We start from the raw sequence: 27,032 nt of genomic DNA on the forward strand, positions 1-27,032 counted from the left end.
CTGGGGAGTCAACGATGATGCTTTGATGCTTCTGGCTCCCCTTCTGCTATTCATTATCTCCGTGACCCTGAGGGAAGTCATTTCACCTCCCCGTACCTTTGCTTTCATGGCTGTAAAATATGCATAATAAACTTTCCTGCTGGCAGTGAGGAGAGAGATGAAACAATGTTTGCAAGAGCTCTGGAGAGCTAAGAAATGAAAGCCACCACAAAGCAGCTTTATTAGTACCAAAATGTGTAAGTTAAGGAAGGATGCTGCTGCAACAAATGAGAGGAGTTTTTAAATAAACGCAGAATTCAAGCTATAAATATAGCAAGGTAATGCTTAGAAAATCCCTCAGGTTGCTATTAAAGAGCGACAGCCACACACTCAGTTTTTTTAATGCTATTTGTTGTTAAGAACGCACTGGTAGGCTGTGTGTTACAGTGACATAAGTGTTATTAGACCCCCGTCTCAATGGCGTGAATCTGTAAGTGAAGGACTAAATGGCCGACTGAATCACACTGAGATACCTTTGGGACGTGTATCGCAGCAAGGAACTGTTGGGCATTTAGTCAGCTCTAGTGGAGAAAGAAGAGCCCCTGATGTATTTCCTTAGTGAGCCACGCCACAGAACAAGAGGGAACAGAGGCAGAGGGGCCTGGGTGGCCTCTGGAAGAAGCAGGGCACCTGCGCCAGGCAGCAGCAGTGGCTTTGCGCACCCCTTTGCCTGAAGCTGTCCTCTGCAGGGAGCTGCTAATCCAACTGGAGGGAAGGCAGATGCACCAGGGTCATTTAAGTATTGCACAGGGGGTGGCGTCCCGGAATTCCAGGATACACGGCTCACGGAAGTCGGGAGTTAAAACCTCCTTGAGCCACTGACACTCCCTGAGACTCATGGGACTTCCCTTTGAGGGGATCTGTGGCATTGTGGTCAGATGCTGATTTGTAAGAGCAGATTGGAACGTGAAGTAGCCTAGAAGTGGGGTGTCGCATCCTAAGTGTGCTTTCAGAAATTCTAGGCTCCGTGAGCAGCCTTCTGCTTTCCTACACGGCACAAACAAAGAATAACTGAACATTACTTCCTCCTCTAATTCCTCTCCCCTCCCAAGAAATGCATGAATGTGCTCAGGTTGTACCTCAGACAGACAGACTTAACAGAAAATTGAATACCTTACTTAACAAATCTCTGCTGAGCCCTTTTCAAGAATGTATATCGGTGATTTTCTCGGTGTAATTTGCAGAGCCGTGAGGGGTGAGATTGCCTTCTCTTGTTTGCCATTGGCGGCCAGGAGATTGGATTAATCTAGGACGTCCAGGACTACCCGGGGTAGCAGGCAGAGGCTGCACTTTATAAATGTCCAGTTCTCCTTAGGAATAGTCATCCAACGTGAGGAAGATCTATGAGTGACAGGAAAGCCCCTTAGCTGCCAGATGTGGGGGTTCCCAGAGGAGGACCCAGCTGGCTCCTAGGGCCAGCCCAGTCCTTTGTGGACTCGCCTTTTACTTCCAGATGATTTCAGCCTTTGCGTGGCTGTGACCCCGTTTCTCATTGCTGTTGTCTACCTGTCCTGAGTCAAAGGCGTCATTCCTTGTATTCAGAGGGCTGAACAGTCACAGGGGCGTGCACAGGGCTGCTGGGTGGAGGCAGAGGAGCCAGTCCCTACACTTCCAGGGCTTGAGAGCAGGAGCAACTTGTGTTTGCAGTAAAAATGTAATCTGCATACCTGTTGTCCAGATTAATGTTTTTAATTAGAAGTTGGTTTGAAGCCACACCATTAGAAACTCGGTTCTTCCAGCTCTGTAGCCACACGACCTGCTCTGGCACTCCCCTGTCGTCAGCTTCTCTTGCAGCCCAGCCTGAGACCTGGCTGCCACTGACACCGCGTGGTGCCCGACGCTGCTCTCGGCTTACTCTTGTTCCTGGCAAGCCCTCCTACCTCTGCCTCTCATCTGGAAGCTTCTTTGCTTGCTTCCTTGAAGAGATGGTTGTTGAATATCAAATATTATGGCAGGACTCATCGAGAGAGAGAGAGAGAGAGAGAGAGAGAGAGAGAGAGAATGAGAGAATAAACAGTGACTCTGCCTTGAGCAGTAATTAGCCCAATGATATAAATTCCAGTGAAGTGTAATTAGCGAAATAAATTAGTAACATGACAATACAGCTTTCAATTTTCTATTGCTAGATTTTATTTGGTTTGAATTTAGAAAAAAATCATCTCTTGTGTTTTGGTTGCATTTGTAGGCAATTTTTAAGTCTTTTTGTCTACAAAGAAGCCTACCCAAAAGTACATGTTTCCATACAAACACATTTTAAAATAAATAATACTGTCAATATCAAATTTAAGTGTGATTTGGTTATCAAAAACAGCTATTAGACAATAGCAGTAAATGGCTGAACAGTACCTTCAGAATTCATATGATTTTGAGAATTCACAAAATATACATTGAGATTCTTTTAGCACTTAGCATAATTTAAGGTTCTGGGAATGTTTAAAAACATTCAGAAGCCACTTTAGTTTTAAAAGAGGCTCCTGAGCCGGCGCCGCGGCTCACTAGGCTAATCCTCCGCCTAGCGGCGCCGGCACACCGGGTTCTAGTCCCGGTCGGGGCGCCGGATTCTGTCCCGGTTGCCCCTCTTCCAGGCCAGCCCTCTGCTGTGGCCAGGGAGTGCAGTGGAGGATGGCCCAGGTGCTTGGGCCCTGCACCCCATGGGAGACCAGGAAAAGCACCTGGCTCCTGGCTCCTGCCATCGGATCAGCGCGGTGCGCCGGCCGCAGCGCGCCGGCCGCGGCAGCCATTGGAGGGTGAACCAACGGCAAAGGAAGACCTTTCTCTCTGTCTCTCTCTCTCACTGTCCACTCTGCCTGTCAAAAAAATAAAAAAATAAAAAATAAAAATAAAAATAAAAAAATAAAAAAAAATAAAAAATAAAAGAGGCTCCTGGGTGGACATTGGTTCCAGCTGTTAAGATGCCAGTCGGGAAGCCCACAATGCGCATCAGAGTGCCTCGCGCCTGAGTTTGAAACCTGAAATTCCTAACTCTGACTTCTGACTCCAGCTTCCTGCTAATGCTGACCCTGGGATGCAGTAGCGGTGGCTCAATAGTTGGGGCTCCACGTGGGAGATCTTATTTGAGTGTTCCTGACTCCCGGCTTCAGCCTGGCCCAGTATTGCCATTGAAAGCATTTGGGGAGTGAACCAGTGAATGGAGATTTCTCTCAGATTTCTCTCTCTCTCTCTCTCTCTCTCTCTCTCTCTCTCTGTCGTTCTGAAAAATTAGAGACTCCTCCTCATGTCATCAAATTCAGAGGAAAGTCATTTGGAATTGGATCTGATGATGCCATCTTTACAAGTGTGGGTCATCAGAAGAACTTGAAAGCTCACACGTCACATTTCTCTCTGTGTATGTAAAATGCCCTTTGTGTGGTTAGACTGCTCAGCTCTATATACTGTTTTAAAACAACCCTTGAATGAGTGCAGGTAACAGACCAGGCCCTGCTCTTGGAACCAAGCAGTGCAGTCATGAGAGCAGCATGGTCAACCCTGTGCACCTGTCAGTGACAGTGTAGCCCCTTCCCATCCTGGAAAGCCCTCTGAAAGTAGGGTTGCTGTGCCAGGGTAGCACACAGTGTCCTGTGTGTGTGTATGATGGGTTTAGGACTGACTTCCTGGAATCATGCAGGATTGGGCTAGAATAGACGGCCCAACTTTCACTGTGGCCCACGGAGAGTTCTAGCATGGCCAGACCCCTCTCTGTACTCCTGTGTACACTGGGTTCTCTGTTCCTACAGCCCCATCAGTGGGGAAACCAATGACCACTGGTGCCAGCACTTCAGATATGGCTGCCAGCTGTTGCAGGTCTATCTGGGAAAGCAGAATGACCCACAGACTGTAGGACATAGATCGCTGTCTTCAGGAGCCGAGTTCCCTCTGAGCAGAGCCACTGGGCCCAAGGGAAGTTTAGCCCAGTGTAGCATCTGGGCAAGCTGGGGCGGGTCCAGACAGGCTGAGTGAGCACGAGTCTCTCCAGTTATTCCGGCTGTTATATTGACTCACTATGGCTGTTTGCTCTAAGAAACCCCAAAACAATGCCTGCCTTTCTTTATAGACTGTTAACCTGGTGAGCTAGGGATCACTGCCACAATCCACAGTCAAAAGCACTTGATATTTTCATAGTTTGCTTTTGACATTAAATTAACCTCAACGATGAAGTTGTTCTTCTGAAGGGATGTTACATCCACTTAAAGCAATAAGAGACATACGTACACAGTACAGCAACCTTGGCTCCTTAGATTACGCTTTTTAACCTCAAAGGGCTGTTGTCAGAGTGAACTGGAGTGGTAAATGCAGCCTCGTCTCGTGAAGGTTAAAAGTGCAGTACAAAGAGAAGCTGCTGTGTGACTGTCATCTCCGCCCTCGTATTACACAATGTCCAGAGTTGTCCAGTGAGCAGAACGGGATGCCGACGCGGCGTGTGCTGGAAAGGAAGGAGGCAGGACTGGATGGTCACGTGGTGCATCTGATCCTGTACTGGCTCTTGACAGACGTGGGGTAGAGGCCTTGCTTGCAGAGGCTTGCTAGCTGGAGAGGCGGTGAACACTCACAGGCAGTTGTTAGGTGGAGGCTGCCTAAGACCTGAGCCCAGGGAGCCACTGGAAGAGTGGCTCCTCACGGCTCAGTGGGCACAGTTTGCAAATCTAAAGTGAAAGAGCACAGCTAATTGATGATCTCCATGATTACTCAGATATCCTGCTTTTCTGGTCTTCATCTCTGTGTATATTAACTTCTGTGCAGATATATCCCATCTCAGAATTCAGGGGTCCACCACATCCGGGTGGATGGAGTCCAATAGCACAAGGACTCACGTTTCCCCGGTGAACATTGCATCCTCCTCCATCTCTCTCCCACTCACGCCTGACTCCTGACAGCCACTCTCCGTGCTGACTTTAAACTTCCGTCATTGCAAAGAGTGTGATGTAATTACTATGTGACCTTCTATGACTGCCTTTTCTTAACTCAGCAAAATGCCTTGTTGTTGTGTGCCTCAGTAGTTTGCTCCTCTTATGGCTGCCCATTACCTGGTATAGATGGACCACACTTTGTTTAATACCCACCCATGGAGGGACATGTGGGCTATTTCTGGCTGTTGACTGTTAAGAATAAAGCTGCTGTAAATATTTGGGGATAGGCTGATTTGTGGATACCAAAGTTTCTATTTCCGTTGGAGAAATGCCCAGAAATGCTGTGGTGTGTGTCATGGCGCGTCTGGTTTTCTAGGAAACTGCCCAAGTGTTTCCCGAGTGCCGCTCTCACTGCAGTTCCTCCAGCAGTGCCCGGGGGCACTGTTTCCCGCGGCTTCCCCAGCATTCACAGCAGTGTTCTCTGCTCCAGCACGTGCACAGTGGGCTCCTTGCGGTTTGGATTTGTACCTTCCTCATAGCACAGATGTAGAATGATTTGTGGGCTTACTAGACATTTGTAGGTCTTTTTGGTACAATGTCTATTATGTCTCTTTCTCCATTTCTAATTGTGTTTTGTTGATTACCGTACTTTTGTTGCATTTGAAAGTTCTTACATATTCAAGATATCAGTTATTTGAAGAATATGTGCTTCACCAGTATTTTCCCTGTATGTATGGATTTTTGAAAAGCGAAGGCTCTTAATTCTAAAGTCCAGTCGATGTACTTTTCACTTATAGACACGATGTCTAACTTCAGTGCTCCATACTTTCCTGAAGTTTTTATGGTTTTACCTTCTGTGTTTCAGTCTGTTCCATTGTGAGTGAGTTCTGTATTAGGTGTGAGCCATCGGTTGGGTTCACACTTCGTCTTGCACTGTGTGCGTCTGGTGATGCAGCACCCCCCGTGGAAGGGTTTCTCCTCCCTTTATTGAATTGTTTCCCCAGCATTGTTTGTCATCAGGAGGGCTTGCGAAGAGGGGGAGGGTTCATCTCTGGGTTATCTGCTCTGTGGCATTGATCTGTGTGCCTGGTCCTCTGCAACATCACACAGTATTGATGACTAAAGCTACTTAATTACTGTTAATAGCAGACAGGTGCTGGCTCTCAGGTTATTGTTCATCATTAAGCATGCTTTAGCTATCCTAGGGCTAGTGTCATTCCATATAAGTTTGAGAATAACCTTATAAATATGTATAAAAACCTTGTTGGGGGTAAGCATTTGACACAGCAGCTTAGAAAATGCTTGAGACACCCACATCCCTCAAGGAGTAGGTGGGTTTCAGTCCTGGCTCCTGTTGTGTGTCCAGCTTCCTGCTAATGCCTCGTTCTTGGTAAGGCAACATTAGGTCCCTGTCACACATGTAGGAAACCTTGCTGTAGTTATAATAGGAATTATCTTAAACCTATTGATCAACTTGGAGAGAACTGATATACTTGATATTTTGAGTCTTCCAGTCATGAACACATATGTCCCATGTTTTGTCAAATGCTTCTTTTTTAGTATCAGGTAATAGAAGCATATAATGTTCCTTCATTAGCCTCTCATAATTTCTATGATGGTTATAGGCCATTCTGATGGTCTCTTTCATCTTTATTGAATTTTAGTTGTTTGTCATTTTAAAGAAATCAGTCCATTTTTAATAACCTGTTGGTTTTATGGACCTAAATATATTCATATTTCTCTGTTACCTTTGAATAGTGGTGAATCTGTACTTAGATCTGCTATTTTGGTTGGTAAACTTTGTTTTTCCTTTCCTCTCCACTAATCTGTTTAAAGATTTATCAGTTATATTGATATTTAGAAATAGTTTTGTTTCTATTTTTATAGCATCTTCATGCCGTTCCTCCTACTTACTCAATGTTTATTTGCTTTGCTTTATCTGAGGGTCTCGAGTACGGACATTTTCTTTTGTTGTGTCTAAGACAGGCGTCCAACCTGTAGCTTTCCTCTTGGCAGTGCTTTAGTGGCACCTGACATGCTTCTGTGTCTTGTGTTTTCATTTTCACTCCGTGTTTTTTTTTTTTTTTTTTAAATTTCACATTAGATTTCCCTTTTGAATCATAGTTTATTTAGCAAAGTCTCATTCAATTTCTAGACTTTTATTGATAGTCCAATTTCCTTTCTGTTAATGTTTTCTTGTTTGATTCCATTATGGTAGGAAAATACATTCTACCTGATTAAACATGTTCATTCAATTTCTTGGTCCAGGATATGACTTATCTGGCTCAGTGTTCCCAACCATGAGTGTTGAGTGCAGGGTTCTATGTGTCACTTAGATCCTCCTGATTGCACACCCATTCTCATTTTCTGTCAGGTTTCTGAACGAGAGTTGTGGAGGTGAGTCTCCAAGTGTACTTTCAGACTTGTCTGTTTATGCTCTCAGCTTTCTCTGTTTTTTGCTTCATATTTTAGAACCCTGATGTTTATTTTGTTTCCTTTTAGGGTTATTAAATTTTCCTGATGAACGCATTTTTTATTAGTAGGTGATATCCCTCTTTATCGCTAGTACTTATGTTTGCCCTATGTACATTTTGTGGGATATTAATGTAGCTGTCCTACCACTTTATTATTAATATATGCATGGCATATCACTTTTCATCCTTTACTACCAACGTATCCATATGATTAATAGTAGAAGATATTTATTCTTTGCAGCAAGTACTTGGGTCACATTTTTATCTACTTCAATTCTCTCTGTTTTGGTTGGTTTATCTAGATCATTTCTATGTAAGGTAGTTACTGGCATGTTAATAATACTGCCATTTTACTACTCGTTTGTTGTTTTATATACTTTTTCAGGCCTTCCTTTGGGTGACTGAGTTTGTTTTTTCCATTCTATATTGATATATTTATAGTATCTTTCAATCTATTTCTTTCTAGTTTTCAGAATAATTGTTCTGAGTATCACAAAAAGCATGTGATATTTAACAGCCTGCTGATGTATTTGTTTCCGTCTTTGTTGTTTCCTATCTTTGTTGTAACAAATTTTCAAACTTGGTGATTTAAAGCAAATGAAATAGCTACACTTATGGTCCCAGGGTTCCTGGCTGGAGATCTAAGTGTTTCCAGGTCACAGTCTTTCCTCAGGCCGTGGAAAAGAATCTCTTCCTGGGCCATGGCCACATCTCCATGGTGGCTGTCTCCAGGGCCATGGCACCACCTTGTCCTCTGTCTGAAATCTCCCCTTGCCTCTCTCTTACATGCGTCCCAGGGATGACTTAGGACGCAGGTGGATAATCCAGGATTCTTCATTTATTCACACTTGGAACATTGCTGTGTAGGTACCTTCGCAGGTACCGGGGACTTGGGTATAGGCACTTATGAGCACCTTCCATGAGCACCTCGACTGTTGATCTCAACCTTGTTGGATGAGGAGTGACACCTCTGGGACGCTGATGAGCTTTGCCTCCCAGCTTTAGGAGTCACTGCCCTAGGTAGTAGAGGTGCTATAATTCTGTTCCACCATCTGAAATGACTTCCAAAACTCATGAAGCAAAGAAGAGTCTATTTTAGCTCTAATTTCCACTGTATCTTTGTTCCCTCTTGCTCCTGGGCCCTCCAAGCTCTCTCTTCTTGTCTTTTGTTTTATTTCCTAAGAACTTCCTGAGGCCTGTTACTGCGGGTAGTTTGCTACCCACCTGGATATGTAGTCGCAGATTGTTTGCCTGAGATGGTTCAATCATCATCCTTTATGAAGGGCAGACTTTGTGACTTGAACTTCTTCCCTGTGACTCCCTTGGACTCAAATGGGAACTCAATTGCCATTAAAATGGATGTTCCTCTAGAGGTAACATTTTGTTTATGTTTGGTTGTTTCTTAGTTTTGTTTTTTCCTTTGGCTTTTAAAGCTAAGTTAGATCTGTCTTGCAGTGACTCTGGTTCAGTTTTGGGAGAAGTTCACTTAGTTTCTTGGGTCTGTAAGTTTATGTTTTCTACCATATTGGGAAAGATTTTGGTGATGATTTCTCCACATACCCTTCAGCCCTGCTGTGTGTCTCCTCTCCTTCTGTAACTCAGATGATGCAAATGTTAAGCTTTTGTGTCCCAGAGGACTCTGAGGTTTCTTTTTCACTCAGTTTTTTTCTTTTTTTCTTTTTATTTGACAGGTAGAGTTTGGACAGTGAGAGAGACAGAGAGAAAGGTCTTCCTTCCGTTGGTTCACCTTTAAGGTCTTTTCTGTTGTGGTCTAAACGGAGGGTCTGAGATCGCCCCACGGGTCCCTGCAGGTGCCAGCTGAGTGGGCAGAAGTGTGGACAGGGTGGGTGGGAAGGGGGGCAGGGCCTGTGTCTGTGTGGGGAAGGGAGTCTTGGCTTCACCCCTTCTCTGTCCACTCTCTGTCAGGCCTTTGGATTAGCTGCACTGTCTTGAAGGTTTTGGCTTCCTCAGCGTTTTTGCTTGGAAAAGGGAGCCTCGGGCGCACTAGGAGAGAAAGACTTCCCTAGATGCCTAATGCTGGTCTGGATCTCCCACCCAGGGCCTTTGCTGTGTTGCCAGGAAGACTTGAGGTCAAAAGGACTCCAGCTGTGTCCAGGGGAAGCATAAGATCCCTGAGGGCCGGGGTGGGAAACATGAGGGCTGAGTGACGTGTGTGTGGAGGCCACTGACACCTTGTGTATCTGGTCCTGAGTTCCAGACCTGCCTGCCTCCCTTCTTCCACTCCCCAGGGGCATCTTTTGGTTGCTGCTCATGCCAATTCTGGGACTGTGACTTGTGCTTAGTGGGGAGGGTGGAGAGAGGGTCTCCATGTCCAAGACAACCAGCAGGCCACATGCTTCAAATAGTCTGCTCCGCAGTCTATAAAAGAAGTCTCAGATAACCCCACTTGGGGCCCACGTTAACTTTGTTCCCTTTTGATCTGCCTGACCAAGAGGCTTCGATGAGATCTGTTCATCATTTCTACATGGGCAGACTTTGTTATTCTGACACTGGATGTGAACGTAAAGGAGAGGCTGCAAATGACTCACGGAACTCACCTCGACTTCCATGCCACCAGGCAGGACTGGGTCCCAGCTCAGTCAACGAAGTCTTCTGCGAATGAAGCTGGTGCCTCCGCCAAAGACGATGAAATCTAAGCTTTGCTGTAATTCCACGTTGATGCCAGTGGTGAACCATGACAACTTCCGCAGTGTGTGAACTATCTCCCGCTTTATTAATGGGATTATTTGTTCTATGACACCATTCCCCTGACTTATAATCTGAGTCTCGAGCCCTCCCACCTGCCCTGGCTCTCTACAGCAGTGCAGCTGTGCAGCTGTCAGGAGCTGTTCTGGGTGCTGGGTGGACAGACAACCTGTAACTGTCCTCACCATCTGTCAGTGCCTGGATGATGTTTGCAGATGTACGCAATCTAAGATCACAAACATGGCCTTTTGGCGTTTCAGTCTCCTGCCTTGGTTAAGTGGATGACTAAGTTGACTTCTGGCTCTGACCCTAGCAGCTTAATGTCTGTCAGCTTCTCCCAGGACATCCCTGATTTCGTGAGTCACGTTTGACTGAATCGTGAGAGAAACGGCTCTGCCCTGAGCCTGAGCAGATGGTTCTGTGCCTTCACTTCTCCGTACTGTTGTCCATTTCACAGTGTCAGCTCTGTTATGGCAGACGGCGAATTTAAGCATACGTTGAATAACCCTGAATTTAATAAACTTTCTAAAGAATATTTAAAATAAGCTTACATTAAAAAAAACTACAAGGACTAAAAATAGTTCAGTTTTCGGCCATTTTAGTCTTTTGAATAGTGATTTCTTCCCAATTGCCCAATGTACAGTTGGAATTAGAATATTAAATGTCTAGTATACCGCTCTCTGTCCAGCACCAGTGAAGAGAATGCCTCGTATTCAAGGTGTGACCTTGTGCCAGGTTCATGTTTTTTTGGTTTTTTAAAACATTTTATTTATTTTATTTGAGAGGCAAGAAGAGAGAACTCAAACTTGCTAATGCATTCCCCAGATATCCACAGAGACCAAGGCAGGGCCAGCCTGAAGCCACGAACCTGGAAGCCAACTCAGGTCTCCCCCGTGGAAAGCAAGGACCCAGCTACAGAGCCCTCACCTGATGATTTCAAGGGTGCATTGAACCTTTTTGCAAGGACTAATTAGAACAGATGATGGCTCAAGTACTTGAGCACCTGCCACCTATGAAAGAGGCCGAGATGAAGTCCTGAGTTCCTGGCTTTGGCCTGGCCCAGCTGTGCTGTTGCCGTCATTGGGGAAGTAACCAGTGAATGAAAAGATATTCTCTCTCTCTCTCTCTCTCTCTCTCTCTCTTGCTCTCTCTGTGTGGAGGGGGAGAAAGAGAGAGAGAGAGAGAGAGAGATTCTCCCTTTCAAGTGGATGAAAAGAAATAAGTACATATTTAAGGAAAGAAGAGATCTGTTCAGAAGAGAGATTTCTCTTGTATGTATTATAGAACCTCTAACAACCGAAGCATCACAGTGTCACTGGATCCCTAGGGTTCGATTACGCTTTCCATTTCATGTGAAAGAGTTGAACTGTTGCTCGGTTTGGACAAGGTTTGACTCTGTATCCAAGGGTTCACATATGAGAAGCTTGGTCCCCAGTGTAATGGAGTTGAGGTGATGGGACTGCCAAGAGGTGGAGCTTAGTGAGCAGTAATAGATCTCCAGGGGCTCTGCTCTTGGAGGGATAGGCATGGTTCCTGTGCTTGCTAGAGAAGTTGTTATGCAAGAGCAAGGCTGGCTTCTCCGCTCTCTGGCTTCCTGTCTCGCTGCATCGTCGGCTTGTACTTGCTCTACCGTTGAGGTACCAGCAGCAATGAGGCCCTTACCAGAGATCAAACAGAGCTGCCTGGCCTTGGCTTCTTTCTTCCAGCACTGTGAGCTAAATAAACCTCTTTTTCTGTGTAACAGTCCAACCTCAGGAATTTCTTATTGCTGTAGAAACTGGAATAATTCAGAGGTGCAGTTGGCCCGAAGGGCCCTCACTGCAAGAAGGGAGCAGACACCCACAAGAGATAGTTCTCTGTGGTTCAACTATTTAACACACTGATAATCAGAGCCGTGAGCACCCCTGCTCTGTGCAACAGAGGTGCTCACAGCAGCACCCCCACTGCACGTGAGACAGTGCTGTCACAGACACCTACTGGGAAGAGAGCAGAATCTTAGATCTGAAGTCTCCTTAAAGGTAGTTTATCGTAATTTCTTTGTTTCACAGATAAGAAAACTGACATGGACATAAAACAGTTCAACCAGAAGGACAGAAATATAGCATAACGTATGGCCAAGTAGCATGGCTTTCATTTGCTACCTAAGTTAAAGCAAAGCTTTAAGTTGTTGTTTTAAAATATTCCTAAGAAATTTAAGCATATAGATATACAATGATTATAATGTGGATTATTTGATTTTTAAGCTTTGAATAAATGTGCATATTATATCTCGAGGCAGGAGTGAAATGTCCGAGAGATGTATACTTGCCCTGAGGGAGCTCAGAACATGGAAGGAGGCAGATGGCAAGGGAGATCCTTGCAAGGCTTCTGAGTGCACCAGGTGGCTGCAGGTTCCCAGGCCACCAGTGAGGGACGTGCACCCACCCACAGCCTGGGGAGCAGAGCGGATGGGTGCTAACAGGATTGCCGAGAGTCCTGCTGACCCTTCACTGTCCCCCGAGAGAACGGGACTTCCGTCCAGGGCCTTCAACGTTTGCCAAAACTTTAGAGGCTGAGAACGCTGAGTTTTTGATGAATGGGGAAAACAACAGTGTGGTTGGAGCAGAAGGTGTATGGGGTGGGCGGGGTTCCCACCTGGACATGACGGGAAGCTAGGAGCTGCCAGATGAGTTTTATCTTCCACAAGAAAAATGTATTTTGTTCTATAGCAAATAGAGACGTCACTTAGTGCTGCATCAGGATCACCTTTAAGTCCAGATCCAAACATTGTGTACTACAGAGCTGGTTTGGAAAAAAATGAAGCTGTCTGAAAGGAAGCGATTGAAGTATGTGTTATGATGACAGCTGAAGTATTTTATCAAAGGCAGCACCTATTGTATTTCATTCAAAAAGTACTATAAAGATCCAGTTTCAAACTGATAAACAGTTACAAAGGGCAACAGTGCTATTTGCTTTATTGTTTTAAACAAATCATTCATCAGTGATGACAGAAACAACCCTACAAACTTGAAAAAGAACAAAAAAGAAAATATTTTCTTTTCTCTTAAATGATTTTAAAATAATGTTACAAATTTAAGATCATTATAAAATATTTTATATTTGTAATATTTGAAAAGTTAAAAATTAATTTCTGAATAACTTTTTAAATGTTCAACAAGTCATGCTTCCAATTTCTGTCATTTATATATGTTACAATTTCTGTCATTTGTATCTCTGACACAAAGCGGGCTTAAAATAAATTTTAAGGAGAGTAACTTGTGAGTCAAAGTGGACTTTGGATTGAATAATTTCTTGTATAGACCTGGATTGCTTATTCAGTTCCTGTGAGTTTGCAGACTAACTTAAGACTGAATTAAAAGTAAGTCCAGTGCCAAACTACAGGACCTCAAACACGTGTGCTTAGAGGTATGCCTTGGTGAGAAGAATGTGTATTCTTTTTTTTTTTTTTTTTTTTTTTTTTGACAGGCAGAGTGGACAGTGAGAGAGAGACAGAGAGAAAGGTCTTCCTTTGCCGTTGGTTCACCCTCCAATGGCCGCCGCGGCCGGCACACCGCACTGATCCGATGGCAGGAGCCAGGTACTTACCCTGGTCTCCCATGGGGTGCAGGGCCCAAGCACTTGGGCCATCCTCCACTGCACTCCCGGACCACAGCAGAGAGCTGGCCTGGAAGAGGGGCAACTGGGACAGAATCCGGTGCCCCGACCGGGACTAGAACCTGGTGTGCCGGCGCTGCAAGGTGGAGGATTAGCCTAGTGAGCTGCAGCGCCGGCCCAAGAATGTGTATTCTGCAACTGTGGGATGAAAAGTTCTGTAGATATCTGTTAGGTCCATTTGGTCTATTGTGTCGATTAAATCTGCTGTTTCCTTGCTGATTTTCTGTCTAGTTGATCTCTCCATTACTGAAAGTGGGGTATTGAAGTCCCCCATTGCTATTGTATTGGAAGACTCCCTTGAGATCCCATAACATTTCTTCTAAATAGCCAGGTGCCCTGTAATTAGGTGCATATACGTTTATAATAGTTACATCTTCCTGTTTAATTGATTCCCTAATCATTACATAGTGCCCTTATTTGTCTCTTTTAATAGTTTTTGTGTTAAAGTCTATTTTGTCTGATATTAGGATAGCTACACCAGCTCTTTTTTGGTTTCTTTTGGCAAAGAATATCCTTTTTCACCCTCTCACTTTCAGTCTGCATGCATCTTAGGTGAGAAGTATTTGTTATAGGCAGCAAATAGATTTTTTTTAAGATTTATTTTATTTATTTGAAAGAGTTACAGAGAGAGGTAGAGACAGAGAGAGAGGTCTTCCATCCAATGGTTCACTCCCCAGATGGCCGCAACAGCCAGAGCTGCACCGATCTGAAGCCAGGAGCCAGGAGCTTCCTCCAGGTTTCCCATGCGGGTGCAGGGCCCAAGGACCTGGGCCATTTTCCACTGCTTTCCCAGGCCATAGCAGAAAGCCGGATCAGAAGAGGATCAGCGGGACCAGAACTGTTGCCCATATGGGATGCCAGAGCTTCAGGCCAGAGCTTTAACCCACTGCGCCACAGTGCCAGCCCCAGATGGGTTTTGTTTTTTAATCCATTCAGCCAGTCTGTGTATTTTAACTGGAGAATTGAGGCCATTTACCTTCAAAGTGACTATTGATAAATGATGACTTTGCCGTGTTTGCCCTGTCATTTTTCCAAAAATATTACTATTTTTTACTTTTAATTTCCTTTGGACTTTTACTGATTTTGTTCCTTTACCTTTCATTCATAATGATGACCATGTTTCTGTGTTTCTGTGTACAGCACATCCTTAAGCATCCTTTGTAGGGCTGGACAGGGGTGACAGATTTTTTTCAATTTCTGTTATGGAAGGTCTTTATTTCACTTTCATTCATAAATGAGAGCTTTGCAGGATACAGTATTCTGGGTTGACAGTTTTTTCTCTTAAGACTTGGAATATATCTCGCCATCCTCTCCTAGCCTGTGGGGTTTCTGATGAGGAGTCAGCTATGAGTCCAATTGGAGATCCACTGAAAATAATCTGGTGTTTTTCTTGTGCACATTTTAAATCTTTTCTTTATGTTTTCTGTGGTGAGTTTGACTACAGTGTGTCATGGTGAGGATCTGTCCTGGTCATGTCTATGTGATTCCTGTCCTTGGATGTCCCCTTGTTTCTCCTAATTAGAGAAGTTTTCTGTTATTATTTCACTAAAATGTCTTCTAATCCTTCCTCTCTTTCCACGTCTTCAGGAACTCCTAGAACCTGTATGCTGGTTCATTTGATAGTAACCTGTAGATTATCAACAGTGGTTTTTATTTTTCTAATTGCCTTTTCTTGTTTTTGCTTTGACTGTATACTTCCCTGTGCTCTGTCTTCTAAGTCCGATATTCTCTCTTCTGCTTCACTGATTCTGTTGTTAAGGCTTCCCAGTGCATTTTTTCATTTGTTCTATTAAATTCTTCATTTCATTTTGATGTCTCTTTAAGATCTCGATTTCATGGGAAAAAGTTTCTTTCATGTCCTGTACGGACTTCAATAGTTCGTGCATTTTTTTCTGATTACTTCTATGTAATCTTATGATCGATTTTTTGAATTCCATTTCTTGCATTTCTTCCAACTCCTCATTTTCACAATCTAGTATTGAAGTGTTGTGTTCTTTTCGGGTGTCCTGTTGTCGTCCTTACTCTTGTTTCTTGAATTGGTGTGTTTCAGCATTTGTGGAGATACTCATTGGTTTCTTCTTTTTTTTTTTTTAATAAATATAAATTTCCAAAGTACAGTTTATGGATTACAATGGCTTTTCCCCCCATAACTTCCCTCCTACCCACAACCCTCCCACCTCCTGCTCCCTCTCCCATTCCATTCACATCAAGATTCATTTTCAATTATCTTTATATACAGAAGATCAATTTAGTATATATTAAGTAAAGATTTCAACAGTTTGCACCCACACCAAAACACAAAGTATAAAATACTGTTTGAGTACTAGTTATAGCATTAATTCACATTGTACAACACCATACTCCACTGCCCTCGCAGGCCACAGCAGAGAGCTGGAGCAGAAGAGGAGCGACTTGGACTAGAACCCGGTGCCCATATGGGATGCCGGCGCCACAGGTGGAGGATTAACCAAGTGCGCCATGATGCCAGCCTCTCTCTCTCTCTCTCTTTTTTGAATCAGAAGGGAAGTTTATTTTGCTAAGCTGAGCTCCTCTCCTCAAAGGAGACCAGTGCCTGGGTGTTAGCCCCAGTGGGTATAATATTCATCTGCTCTGCCCCAAGAACCACACGAAGAATCTGGGCAGTTCTCAGTGTAAGTTCAGATCCCCCAGCAATGTCCCTCACCATTTAACCAGGAAGCCTTGAGCATGTGGCCTTTTTCCTGCTGTGACTGCCCAAAGTCCCAGGCACACCATGAGTCCTCCCACACAGCCTCAGTTTTTTTCACGGTCCTGGCACAGAAGCCTCCCACAGTCACGTGCTTCCTGCCCCCTGTTCTCCCCACCAGAGTAGAGAGTCTCCACTCGCTGGTTGCTGGCTGTGGACACGAGCTGGCGCAGCTGTTACGTAGGTCCAAATTGGCTCCCACTCTATCAAGGTTGTTACAGGACGCTGTAGTAAGTTACTGGGGAGAGAAACATGTCCCTCCTTTTTATTCCTCTCCTCTCCTCTAGTTTGGCAGGTACACTGTCCTCCACGGGGCTCCAAGCCGGGTTCCCTCTAGGCTCTTCATGCCGCTTTAGCACCAGTGGCTTGGGCTGCTGCAGTCTGGTCTCACCTCACTTTCCAACACTGGTGCGTAGGCTCTCAGCTCCTGGAGCCCTGAGGTGTGGGCATCCACGCCCTCCATGTAGGTCCACCATGTCCCTCTAATTTGCGTAGTTTCCTCTGCCATTTTCTCCTAACTCTTCCCTGAGACTGCACTCTCTCCACTTTTTTTAAACTATCTTCTCCTGGACTAGAGCAGTAAGCCCCCTCCCTACTCCATCTTCTTGGAACCAGCGCGTCCCCCTCCACCCACTTCTGCACCTGTGTAAGAAGCTAGAAAGTGCCTTACTGGACTGATCTCACATAGGAGTTTGTGAAGTGGGTAGGATTTTGAAGGAAAGGGGCAGGGGCTGACCACATGACTGCCCAGGTTGTCTAGGCCAGGTAAAACTGTGATGGAACCATTGGCAAAAATCCCCAGGAATTTGGACAGAGGCTTCAGTAGGGTGCAAGCATTTGGTGACTAAAAGGTACCAAGGTGTGGTGAGGGAGAAGGGCGAGGAGCTCAAGGTCTGTACCCTACGTGGAGCAAGACGCAAAGGACGACCGGCAATGACAGAGGTCACTGGGCTGAAAGGATCGAGCAAGCATGAGTCAACTTGAAGAGTTATCCAGGTGGGCGCTCGACTTGTCCCCAGGGCCAGCTGGCAATAAGCCAGAGAGAAGGGAGAGAGGAGGAGAGGAGGGTGCGGTGGGCTAATGTCCTCATCTCAGAGTTGAAGATGAACGGAGGTGGGGCATGCAGGTCCCAGGGTACGGACATCACCGCTCAGCCAAAGGGAGGAGAAAGATTTCTGCTCTGCTCATTTTCCAGGTGACCCAAGTGCCAAGCTGTGTTAGAGTGTAAACAGAAGTCAATGGCTATTCACACTTCCTTATATTTATATGAACTGTATGAGCAGTGCTTTGTTCTCCCTTGTCCTACACAGAGAAGTCAATTTTTAAGTTAAGGTAGAATCTTCTGAAGTGTCCAGAAATAGGGCCGGACGACCCCAAACCACAGGCAGGCAACAGAAGTGAGGAAGCGTCTAGATAGTGCTGTCACTAAAGAAAACAGGAGTGTTCACGAAACTTACAGTGCGTAATTTAAGAAAATAAATGAAAGGATCAAGAATTTTGGCAGAGAACTACAATCAGTAACAAAGAACCAAATGGAAATTCAAGAATTGAAAGTTAAATACCAGAAATAAGCAGCTTAATGTATGGGGTTTGAACTGGATGGTAGGCTAGTAGAAAACACTCAGATTGGTGCCAAAAAGAAAAAGGAAGACAGTATTTACAGAACCATCTGTGTAGTCGGGGTCCCAGAAGGAAGGGAGAGAGAAAGTGAAACCTAAGCAGTATTTTGAGACGTTATCACCAAGAACTTCCCTAACCTGACAACAGATATCAAGATAGAGATTTATTAAATTCTACAAAGCAGTCAGTTTAATCTATGAAAAACCTCACCCTGGCACAAAAAATCTGCTGAAAAGCAGCACGAGAAGTGATCCTTAAAGCCGCAGAATCAAAGATGCTGTTTTCCCAAGAACAAAGATGAGGCTGATGAAGGGCTTCTCGATACAAACAGAGCAGCTGAGAAGACAACAGGATGCCGTCCTTGAAGCACTAGGAAATTAGAAAACACTGATGAGGCAGGCGCCGCAGCTCACTAGGCTAATCCTCCGCCTTGCGGTGCCAGCACACCGGGTTCTAGTCCCGGTTGGGGCGCTGGATTCTGTCCCGGTTGCCTCTCTTCCAGGCCAGCTCTCTGCTGTGGCCTGGGAGTGCAGTGGAGGATGGCCCAAGTGCTTGGGCCCTGCACCCCATGGGAGACCAGGAAAAGCACCTGGCTCCTGCCATCGGATCAGCGCGGTGTGCCGGCCGCAGCGCGCCAGCTGTGGCAGCCATTGGAACAAAAGGAAGACCTTTCTCTCTGTCTTTCTTTCTCTCACTGTCCACTCTGCCTGTCAAAAAAAAAAAAAAAAACAAAAACAAAAACAAAATGCTGATGAGTAAAAGAGACAATGAAAAATCAATTTTCAAAAAGCACAGTGAATGTTATTAATCAGTAATCAGAGAAGTCCCCCTAAGTCTGAGGGGATCTGTTCCGAGGCCCTCTGTGACTGCTACAGGAGCAGACAGGACCACATCCTTTAGCAGAGGTCTTCAGACGCTTCAAGGAGACTGCGCATCAGGAAAAAGTACTCAAAGTGCTTGTGCCAAAATAAGCTTTAATTTCATTTTTCAAGAACTCTTAGAAATACTCTCATATGCTATGGTTTCTTTTCCTATTCATTTTTTACTATAGATCTTAACAATTGATATCTGATTTAAACAACAATTCCATATTAATCAAGAGCCTTCATCTTGGCCCTTAAAGGAGGCATGTCTGAAGTTCCAGCATCGCCCCTCTTGTGCTGTCACAGTTACCTGAACACAAGCTCGGTGATACTGTGACGTTAGGCCTGATGGCTGAGGCAGCTGCCAGGTGAGCAGTGTGCAGGTGGGGCACACACTGGGCACTCGATGGTTCCCTTCCTCAGTGGAACGCCATCACACTGCAACAGGATCACAACATCATGCTGTTCAAAGGTTCAGAGTTTAAGACCTGAGGATTTTCCCATGTAATATGTTTGCACCACAGTTGACTGCAAGTAGCTAAAACTCAGGAAAATTAACCCGTGGGTAAAGAAGTACCATTGGGCATTCTAGATACAAGATAAAGCTGATAGGGTGAAAGTAAATCAGTTGTATTACACCTGGAACAGACAGATAGGAGTGTCTGTCCATCCATGGAATCGTTGAAAGGAAATGGCTAGAAATAGTTATTTATTGTCAGACAGTAAAAGAACAATTTTATTATCATCATAATTCGAAGTAGAAAGTAATTCAAGATATATTGCTAGAAATAGAAAAGGAATGCTGCCAAATATAAAGATACAGCAATTCTAAATTTGTAAGCTTTTATTAATAACATAGTCTCAAAATATCGCTTCTCGGCCTTTTGGCTAGATCAAGTGTAGTCTCAAAATAAAACTGACTAAACTTCAAGGCAAAGTAGCCACATTCACAGGTATAAACTGAAATCTTTAACACACTTCTCCACAGTTGATAAAGCTATCAAAGTTCTATGAAATGAAGATTTTAGCAACTCAATTATACATTTGATTGATAGAAAATTACCCAACTATTCTATACAGAGTGTTATGAATTTAAGTCACATTGAATATTTACCAAAATTGACTGTATTCAAAGTGACAATGCTCATTTCAATAAATATTAAAAATATTTTCTTTGACTAATGTGTAAATAGCCAGAAATAATTATAAAAAAATAAAATGCACTTTAACATTTTGCAGTTAAGTAAGAAATAAATCATACCTGAATTAAGAAAATGTTTATAACTGAAAGGTAAGGAAAATAGTATAGTTAGGTTCTCATTTGAAAATTTATACACTTTAATATCATATACAATAAAAAAAGATTTAAATCTATAATTTAAGACACAGTTCCATGAAGTTAGACAAATAAAAACAAATTTCACCTGTGACATTAAAAACAAAAGGGGATATGATAAAAGCTTAATTGATGCTGTCAAATATAGGGACACTCAAAAGCAATGAAAATTTGATTCTTTGACAACTAATAAAACTGATAAGCCTAATTTAAAAGATCATATTTCCATAAAGTAATATTCATACAACAGCTGCAAAAACACAAATGTATTTGGAATTGCTACAAAGTTAAATACTTGTCATATAATTTTAAAATATGCACAGGCCAAAAACTACAAGTGGTAGTGAAAGAAATTAAAGACAACAATGGAATGGACACTACTCAGTTGAGGAGAGCACGTAGAGTGGACGGCCTTTCCAACAAAGGGTGGGAGCCAGCCCCGTGGGCAGAACAAGGAACCTCTTCTTGAGATGGAGTCCCGCAGGAAGGGAGAGAGAAAATGAGACACAAGCACTATTTTATAGTATCATCACCAAGAACTTTCCAAACCTGACAATAGATACAAGGATAGAGATCATTAAAGCTCGTAACTTAGAAAAGAATCGGGTCAAAATGAATCACAGGATGAACTCTAAAATGCAAAACTCTGAAACTTTTAGAAACAACAGAAGAAAAGTTGTGGATGTAGAGTTACCTAATTGTCCTTAATCGCTATCCATAAATGGCAAAATTGATAAATCAGCTTTATAAAAAAACTATCCTTTTTCTTCGTGAAAGAATATAAGATAAGCAGAGACAAGCTACAGACATTGACAAAGTGCTTGCAACCTTGAATCTGGCAATCGGCATACACTACACTATGTAAAAAAATTCTCAGTATCAGAAAGTGGGAAAGGAATAAAACATAAAGCAATCTAGTTGCCCAGGGAGCAAACTACATGAGCAGACCTGCCATGGGAAAGGCTTTCCAGATGGCACTGAGTACCACACATGATGTTGGCTAAATGCAAATGAGGGGCCCTCAATATTAGAGAAGTTGAAAACACCACCCCCTGTGTGTCTGGGGATGCAGAGATGTGGTCTGCTCGCACATCGGTGGCAGGAGCAGCCAGGCTGAACACAACCTGAAGTGGCTTTAAAGACCCAGTTATGGCCCTGGAGCTGTATTTTCCCAGAGGATGAAGACTCAAGTTCACGAAAGACTTGTGCATGAATGTGCAGAACAGCTTTATGTGTCATCTGCCCACATGGTGTTGACCAGATGATCGGTTAAGCAGGTTGCAGTATGTCCACACCAGGACATACAACTCAACAGTAACAAAAAACAGATCGTTGATATAACAAGCTTAGATGAATGTGCAGGGAATTAAGTGAATGAGTAAAGTATATCCCACAATACTGAACACTCTGATTTTATTTTTACATTTTAAAATGTGTTAGCATGCTTTAGTTGTTTGCTGGTTCACTCTGTACATACCTGCAACAGCCCAGGCTGATCAGATCGAAGCTGGGAGCTGGAAACTCAATCCAGGGCTCACACATGGGTGGTAGCGACAACTACTTGAGCCTCACATGCTGGCTCTCAGGGTCTGAATTAGCAGGAGCTGGAATCAGGTCTCAGACTCAGGCACTGGAATATGTTGTTCAGGTATGCAGATGTCCCAAGTTCTGTGTAACTGCTGAACTAAACTCAGCCCCATATGCCACTGCTAAATGGATAAAATTTAGAAATGGAGACATATTGGCCGGCGCCGCGGCTCACTAGGCTAATCCTCTGCCTAGCGGCGCCGGCACACCGGGTTCTAGTCCCGGTCGGGGCGCCAGATTCTGTCCCGGTTGCCCCTCTTCCAGGCCAGCTCTCTGCTGTGGCCAGGGAGTGCAGTGGAGGATGGCCCAGGTGCTTGGGCCCTGCACCCCATTGGAGACCAGGAAAAGCACCTGGCTCCTGGCTCCTGCCATCGGATCAGCGCGGTGCGCCGGCCGCAGCGCGCCAGCCGCGGTGGCCATTGGAGGGTGAACCAACGGCAAAGGAAGACCTTTCTCTCTGTCTCTCTCTCTCACTGTCCACTCTGCCTGTCAAAAAAAAAAAAAAAAGAAAAAGAAATGGAGACATATTAGTGAAGGTCAGGAGTGAAACAGTGGATAAGGAGGTGAATTTTGCTTTAAAAGTTGCAATGTGATGGTGTGGGTGTAATTTTGGTACTATAAGCAGTAGTGGGATTGCTGGATCATGTGGCAAGTCTATTTCCAGTTTTTTTTTTTTTTTAAACTGGTCACTGTTTTCCACAGTGACTTCACTAATGTACATTCGTATCAACAGTGTATAATTGTTCCCACTTGTCCACATCCTTGCCAGCATTGTTATTCTCTGTTTTAGATTTCAGCCATTCTGACAAGGGTGAGGTGCTATCTCATCCTGGTTTTGATTTGCACTTCCTTGATGGGTAGTGCTGTCGAGCACTTTTTCACATATTTGTTGGCCATTTGTATTTCCTCATTTGAAAACTGTTGAGGTCCTCTGCGCATTTCTTAACTGGATTGTTTTTTGTTGCTGTTGTTGAGTTTTTTAAGTTGCTGATATATTCAGAATGTTAATCCTTTGCAAATGTGTTTTCCCATTCTGTCATATGTGTCTGCACCATATGGAGTGTCCCTGTGGCTGTGCAGAAGCTTCTGAGTGTCATAGAATCCCAGTTGTCTAGTTTGGGTTTTGTTGGCTGTGTTTTTTGAGGTCTTATTCAATAAGCCACCATTGACACCAGTGCCTTGGAGTGTTTCCCTACATTTCTTCCAGCCACTTCATAGTCTTAGGTCTTAAATTTAGATCTTTGATCCATCTTGAGTTGCTTTTTATCTTGAGAGGTAAGTATCTAATTTCATTCTACTTTTTTTTTTTTTAATTTGACAGGTAGAGTTAGACAATGAGAGAGAGAGAGAAACAGAGAGAAAGGTCTTCCCGCCACTGGTTCACTCCACAAATGGCCGCACTGGCCAGTGCTGTGCCGATCCGGAGCCAGGTGCCTCCTCCTGGTCTCCCATGTGGGTGCAGGGGCCCAAGCACTTGGGCCATCCTCCACTGCCCTCCCGGGCCACAGCAGAGAGCTGGACCAGAGAGGAGCAACCGGGACCAGAACCTGGCACCCACATGGGATGCCAGCGCCACAGGCAGAGGATTAACCAAGTGAGCCATGGCGCCGGCCCCTTCATTCTACTTTTTTGCCAACACCATTTGTTGAAGAGATTATCCTTTCTCCATTATATTCTGGACACTTATGTCACAAATCGGTTGGCTGTATGTATATGGATTAATTTCTGGGCTCTCTACTCTGCTCCCTTGATCTATATGTTGGTTTTGATGTCAGTACCATGCTATTTTAATTACTATACCTTTGTAGTATGCTTTGACGTCAGGTATTGTGATGGCTCTAGCTTGATTTTTTTGTTGTTGTTGTTTTGCTCAGTATCATTTTGGTTTATAGCAACACTGCTCACAATAGCCAATATATGGAATGAAGCAAGGTATCTCTCATCAAATGAAAGGATAAAGGGAATGTGGTATATAACTGTACATACACAATGAAATAACATTGAAATGTAAAAAGAATGAAATTCTATCATTTGCATTAAAATGGCTGCAAACAGAGGGCATCATGTTGAACAATAAAGTATACATAGCGTAATTTCATTTATGGAAAGTTTATTTAAAAGTAGGTAAAAACTGTGTGGGCCAGGTGGATCACAGGGTGGTGACAAGGGGGTTATGAAAAGGTGGCTGGGGCTGGTGATCCTCTGTGTGTTGACCTGTGTGGGGACTGCCTTATATAACTCCCACGCAGTGGACGTGGAGGAACTGTGCCCTTCCTGGTTTGCTACACTTCAATGAAATGTATGAATAGGGAAGAAAAAAAGTCTGTCTTCAGATCAAACAAGCAAACAGAACAGCCCAACAAAAAAGACAGTGTTGCCAACAAAACACATTTTGCAAAAGAAACTCATGTTTAGTTACTGCACATAGCTCACTGAAATGCTCTTCTCTCCAGTGTGTGTCCGTGCAGCATGAGTTACATCCCACCTAATGACAGTTGTTCCTCTTACTTTGAAGAATCAGGTGTTCAGTGCAGCCCAGATAAGCACGTGGGGTTGGGAGACGGGTGAGGTGATTGATGGGGCCTATCATGTGTTCTTATTCTTGAAACGACTCCGCTGAAAGCAAAGCTTCCTTTTTGATTAGGGGCATTTGTTTTGGTTGAATTGATTTTTTTCTTACACTTTTCCTATTTCAACACGCTTTTCTGTCAGCATGCTGACTGCAGTCAATGAATTTAGTGTTTCTTTTCACTGGCTGACAGCAGCTGCTGTGTGCCTGTTTTGTTAATGCACAGTGAATGCTCCATTGAGAGTTCCATTTGGTTTGACCTGGACATTAATATGCCGAGGGGAAGTTCAATCAATGTTGCAAAATCCATTTCAGCTATGCGTGATGTTCTTCTTTTCAGTATTCTCTGAAGGTATGATTACCTTTAATATATGCTTAAAAGAGATATTGTGATTAAGGTGCGGGATAATGCTGTCCTGGGCATCAATTGAACTGGCACGATTTCTCATCTGGGGAGTGCGTTCCCTTCCATGTTGCGGTTGTAGAGAGTCACACAGCAGTAGGCAGCACCTGCCTGTCACGTAGCATGGACAGTGGTCCCATTTCTCTGGGACTGTCCCAGTTTTAGTACTACAAGTCCTGTATTGTGGAAGCCCCTCAGTTCCAGGGACGTGGGACTAAGTTGATTTTAAAACATAAGACACAAATCTGTGGTGGTAGAACAGGACAGTTACTGTAAAATGCCAGTGACATTGATGTTTCAGTGCTCACACAAGTTCAAGTGGCTGTAGATTCCTTAAGGGAGGGTCTTACATGCGTCTGTGTATATATGCTTGATTGTTTGCTTCAAGGTGGACGTAGATCCGTTTGTTGCCCTCAGTAAAGGATTTCTTCTTTCTCCTCCGTGCAGACTCACAGGGTCCAGTGTTCCTGACCTCATTGTGAGCATGAGCAGCCAGATGTGGCTGCACCTGCAGTCGGATGACAGCATTGGCTCTCCTGGATTCAAAGCTGTTTACCAAGGTATGAGGGCAGCAATGCTACACGTGTTCCAGATCCACGCAGTGTGTATGTGTTGGGTGTAATAAGGTCAGTAAGTGAGAACAGTGTTTAGGAGTTGGGACTGATTGCAACTTTTGCAAAGTCCTACTTGATGTACCTGCTGGGAATGGGGATTTTAATCTTTGAAAGCTCGATTTTGTTACCTGTGTGACTGGAAGTGCAACTGGTGCGGGAGGGACAGTGACTGGTTCTTGTCTCAAGAAAAGTGTGTGAAGGAGTGACACATACTGGCGGTAAACAAACCTGTAACGTTAGTGAGGGAGTGCTGGGCCTATCGACAGAACACTGAGTGCCCCATCTGTGCACGGTCTGTGTTTTTGTGGGGGCAGGGCCATTTTTCCTCCCCCACTTCCTTTTTCTGGCATTTTGCCAGATTCCCTCCTGGGGCCTCACTATGCAGTGTTACCAAGAGAAAAGGTCGCTGGGAACGGGGTGAGTGAGATTCCGTCCTCTGGGACATCTGGGGTAGGCTAGGGCCCCTCCCTGATGTGTTACTGGGTAGGAAAATGCCTGGACCCTGGCAGTCCCTTTCAGTGTTCGCCTGCAGGGGCAGGGATGTTTTAGGTGTGGGACCTCCTCTTCTATGTCATGGGGCAACATCTGATGTGCAGGTGTCAAGGGCCCTCAAGGCCCTGATCCAGTGGCACAAACTTCCCATTTCTTCCTTTTTCAATTTGTTCCTCACACACATGCAGACCCACATCTGTCTTCCTGCCTAACAATTTGACATGTTACAGGCTATTTTTGTCAATATGTACATGAGAGTAAGCATGAAAAGGAAGCTGGGAACACACACATGTTTGTGTATTGCTGAGGGAAACTGACTAATAAACCATCTGCATTCTGGATTATTTTGCACCCCCCTCAAGAGCCAGGACCCTTAAGTCCTCTGTGAGGGCCTGTCCAGATAGGTGCAGGACTGTCTAAGTTAGCTGTTACTCTAAGCTCTGTTTTTGTTTGTTTGTTTGTTTGTTTGTTTGTTTTTTCCCATTTAAAGCCAATAGGGACTGACAGGAGAGGCTTTCAGACTTCATAATATTCAGATTGGTTCTAAAGCCTAGCCAGGTATGTGTGAGGCCAGACCTATCCATGTGGTACTGAAAGAGATATCACAAGGGAGGTGTGAACCCCCTCAAGGGAGGCACCACACTGACTCCCAGAACCCGGCTGAACTAGGAAGAGAACTGGTCTGAACAGGAGGCTAGTACAGAACAGGCAGTGTCTCTACATGGAAATTTACAGTTTCACCTACAGTGTCACTGGCCTTAGGCCACCCTCTCAATAGCAGTAGTTAAAATTGGAACCTGGGTAGAATGAAGGGCCTTTAGCTGCTTGCCTAGTACCCTGGCTCCTCATATGAGAAGCAGAAAGCTTGGGGTGGTCTGGACTTGTTGGGTCTCCTTGATGGCAGATTACCATGTAAAGCAGCCATGAATGGGCCTGCCACCTATGCTCACATGGCTGCTGCTGCCCAGCTCCTCATCTTCCTGCTGGTCTCTGTTACAGTAGACCACGGAGGCAGCCTCTATGATGTCAGTCAAGGCGGTGCTCAGCCCATCCCTAGTTGTCAAAGATTTCTGTTAATATCAGAGTGAGCTAGAAAGCTTTGGTCA

The 27,032-nt window shown here is 44.4% G+C and overlaps 1 protein-coding gene across 3 annotated transcripts in view; it reads left to right on the plus strand.

Annotated features, from left to right (window-relative positions):
• Nucleotides 1–27,032, plus strand: part of CSMD1 (CUB and Sushi multiple domains 1) — a 2,053,194-nt gene that overhangs the window by 1,551,059 nt on the left and 475,103 nt on the right. For all 3 annotated transcript variants that reach the window (XM_070047233.1, XM_070047234.1, XM_070047235.1), the window contains one exon: nucleotides 25,268–25,380. In XM_070047233.1, coding sequence (XP_069903334.1) covers nucleotides 25,268–25,380 — 113 coding nt within the window. The remainder of the gene's footprint in view (nucleotides 1–25,267; nucleotides 25,381–27,032) is intronic.

This window comes from Oryctolagus cuniculus, chromosome 8 (assembly GCF_964237555.1).
Source record: "Oryctolagus cuniculus chromosome 8, mOryCun1.1, whole genome shotgun sequence".
Lineage (NCBI taxonomy): Eukaryota > Metazoa > Chordata > Mammalia > Lagomorpha > Leporidae > Oryctolagus > Oryctolagus cuniculus.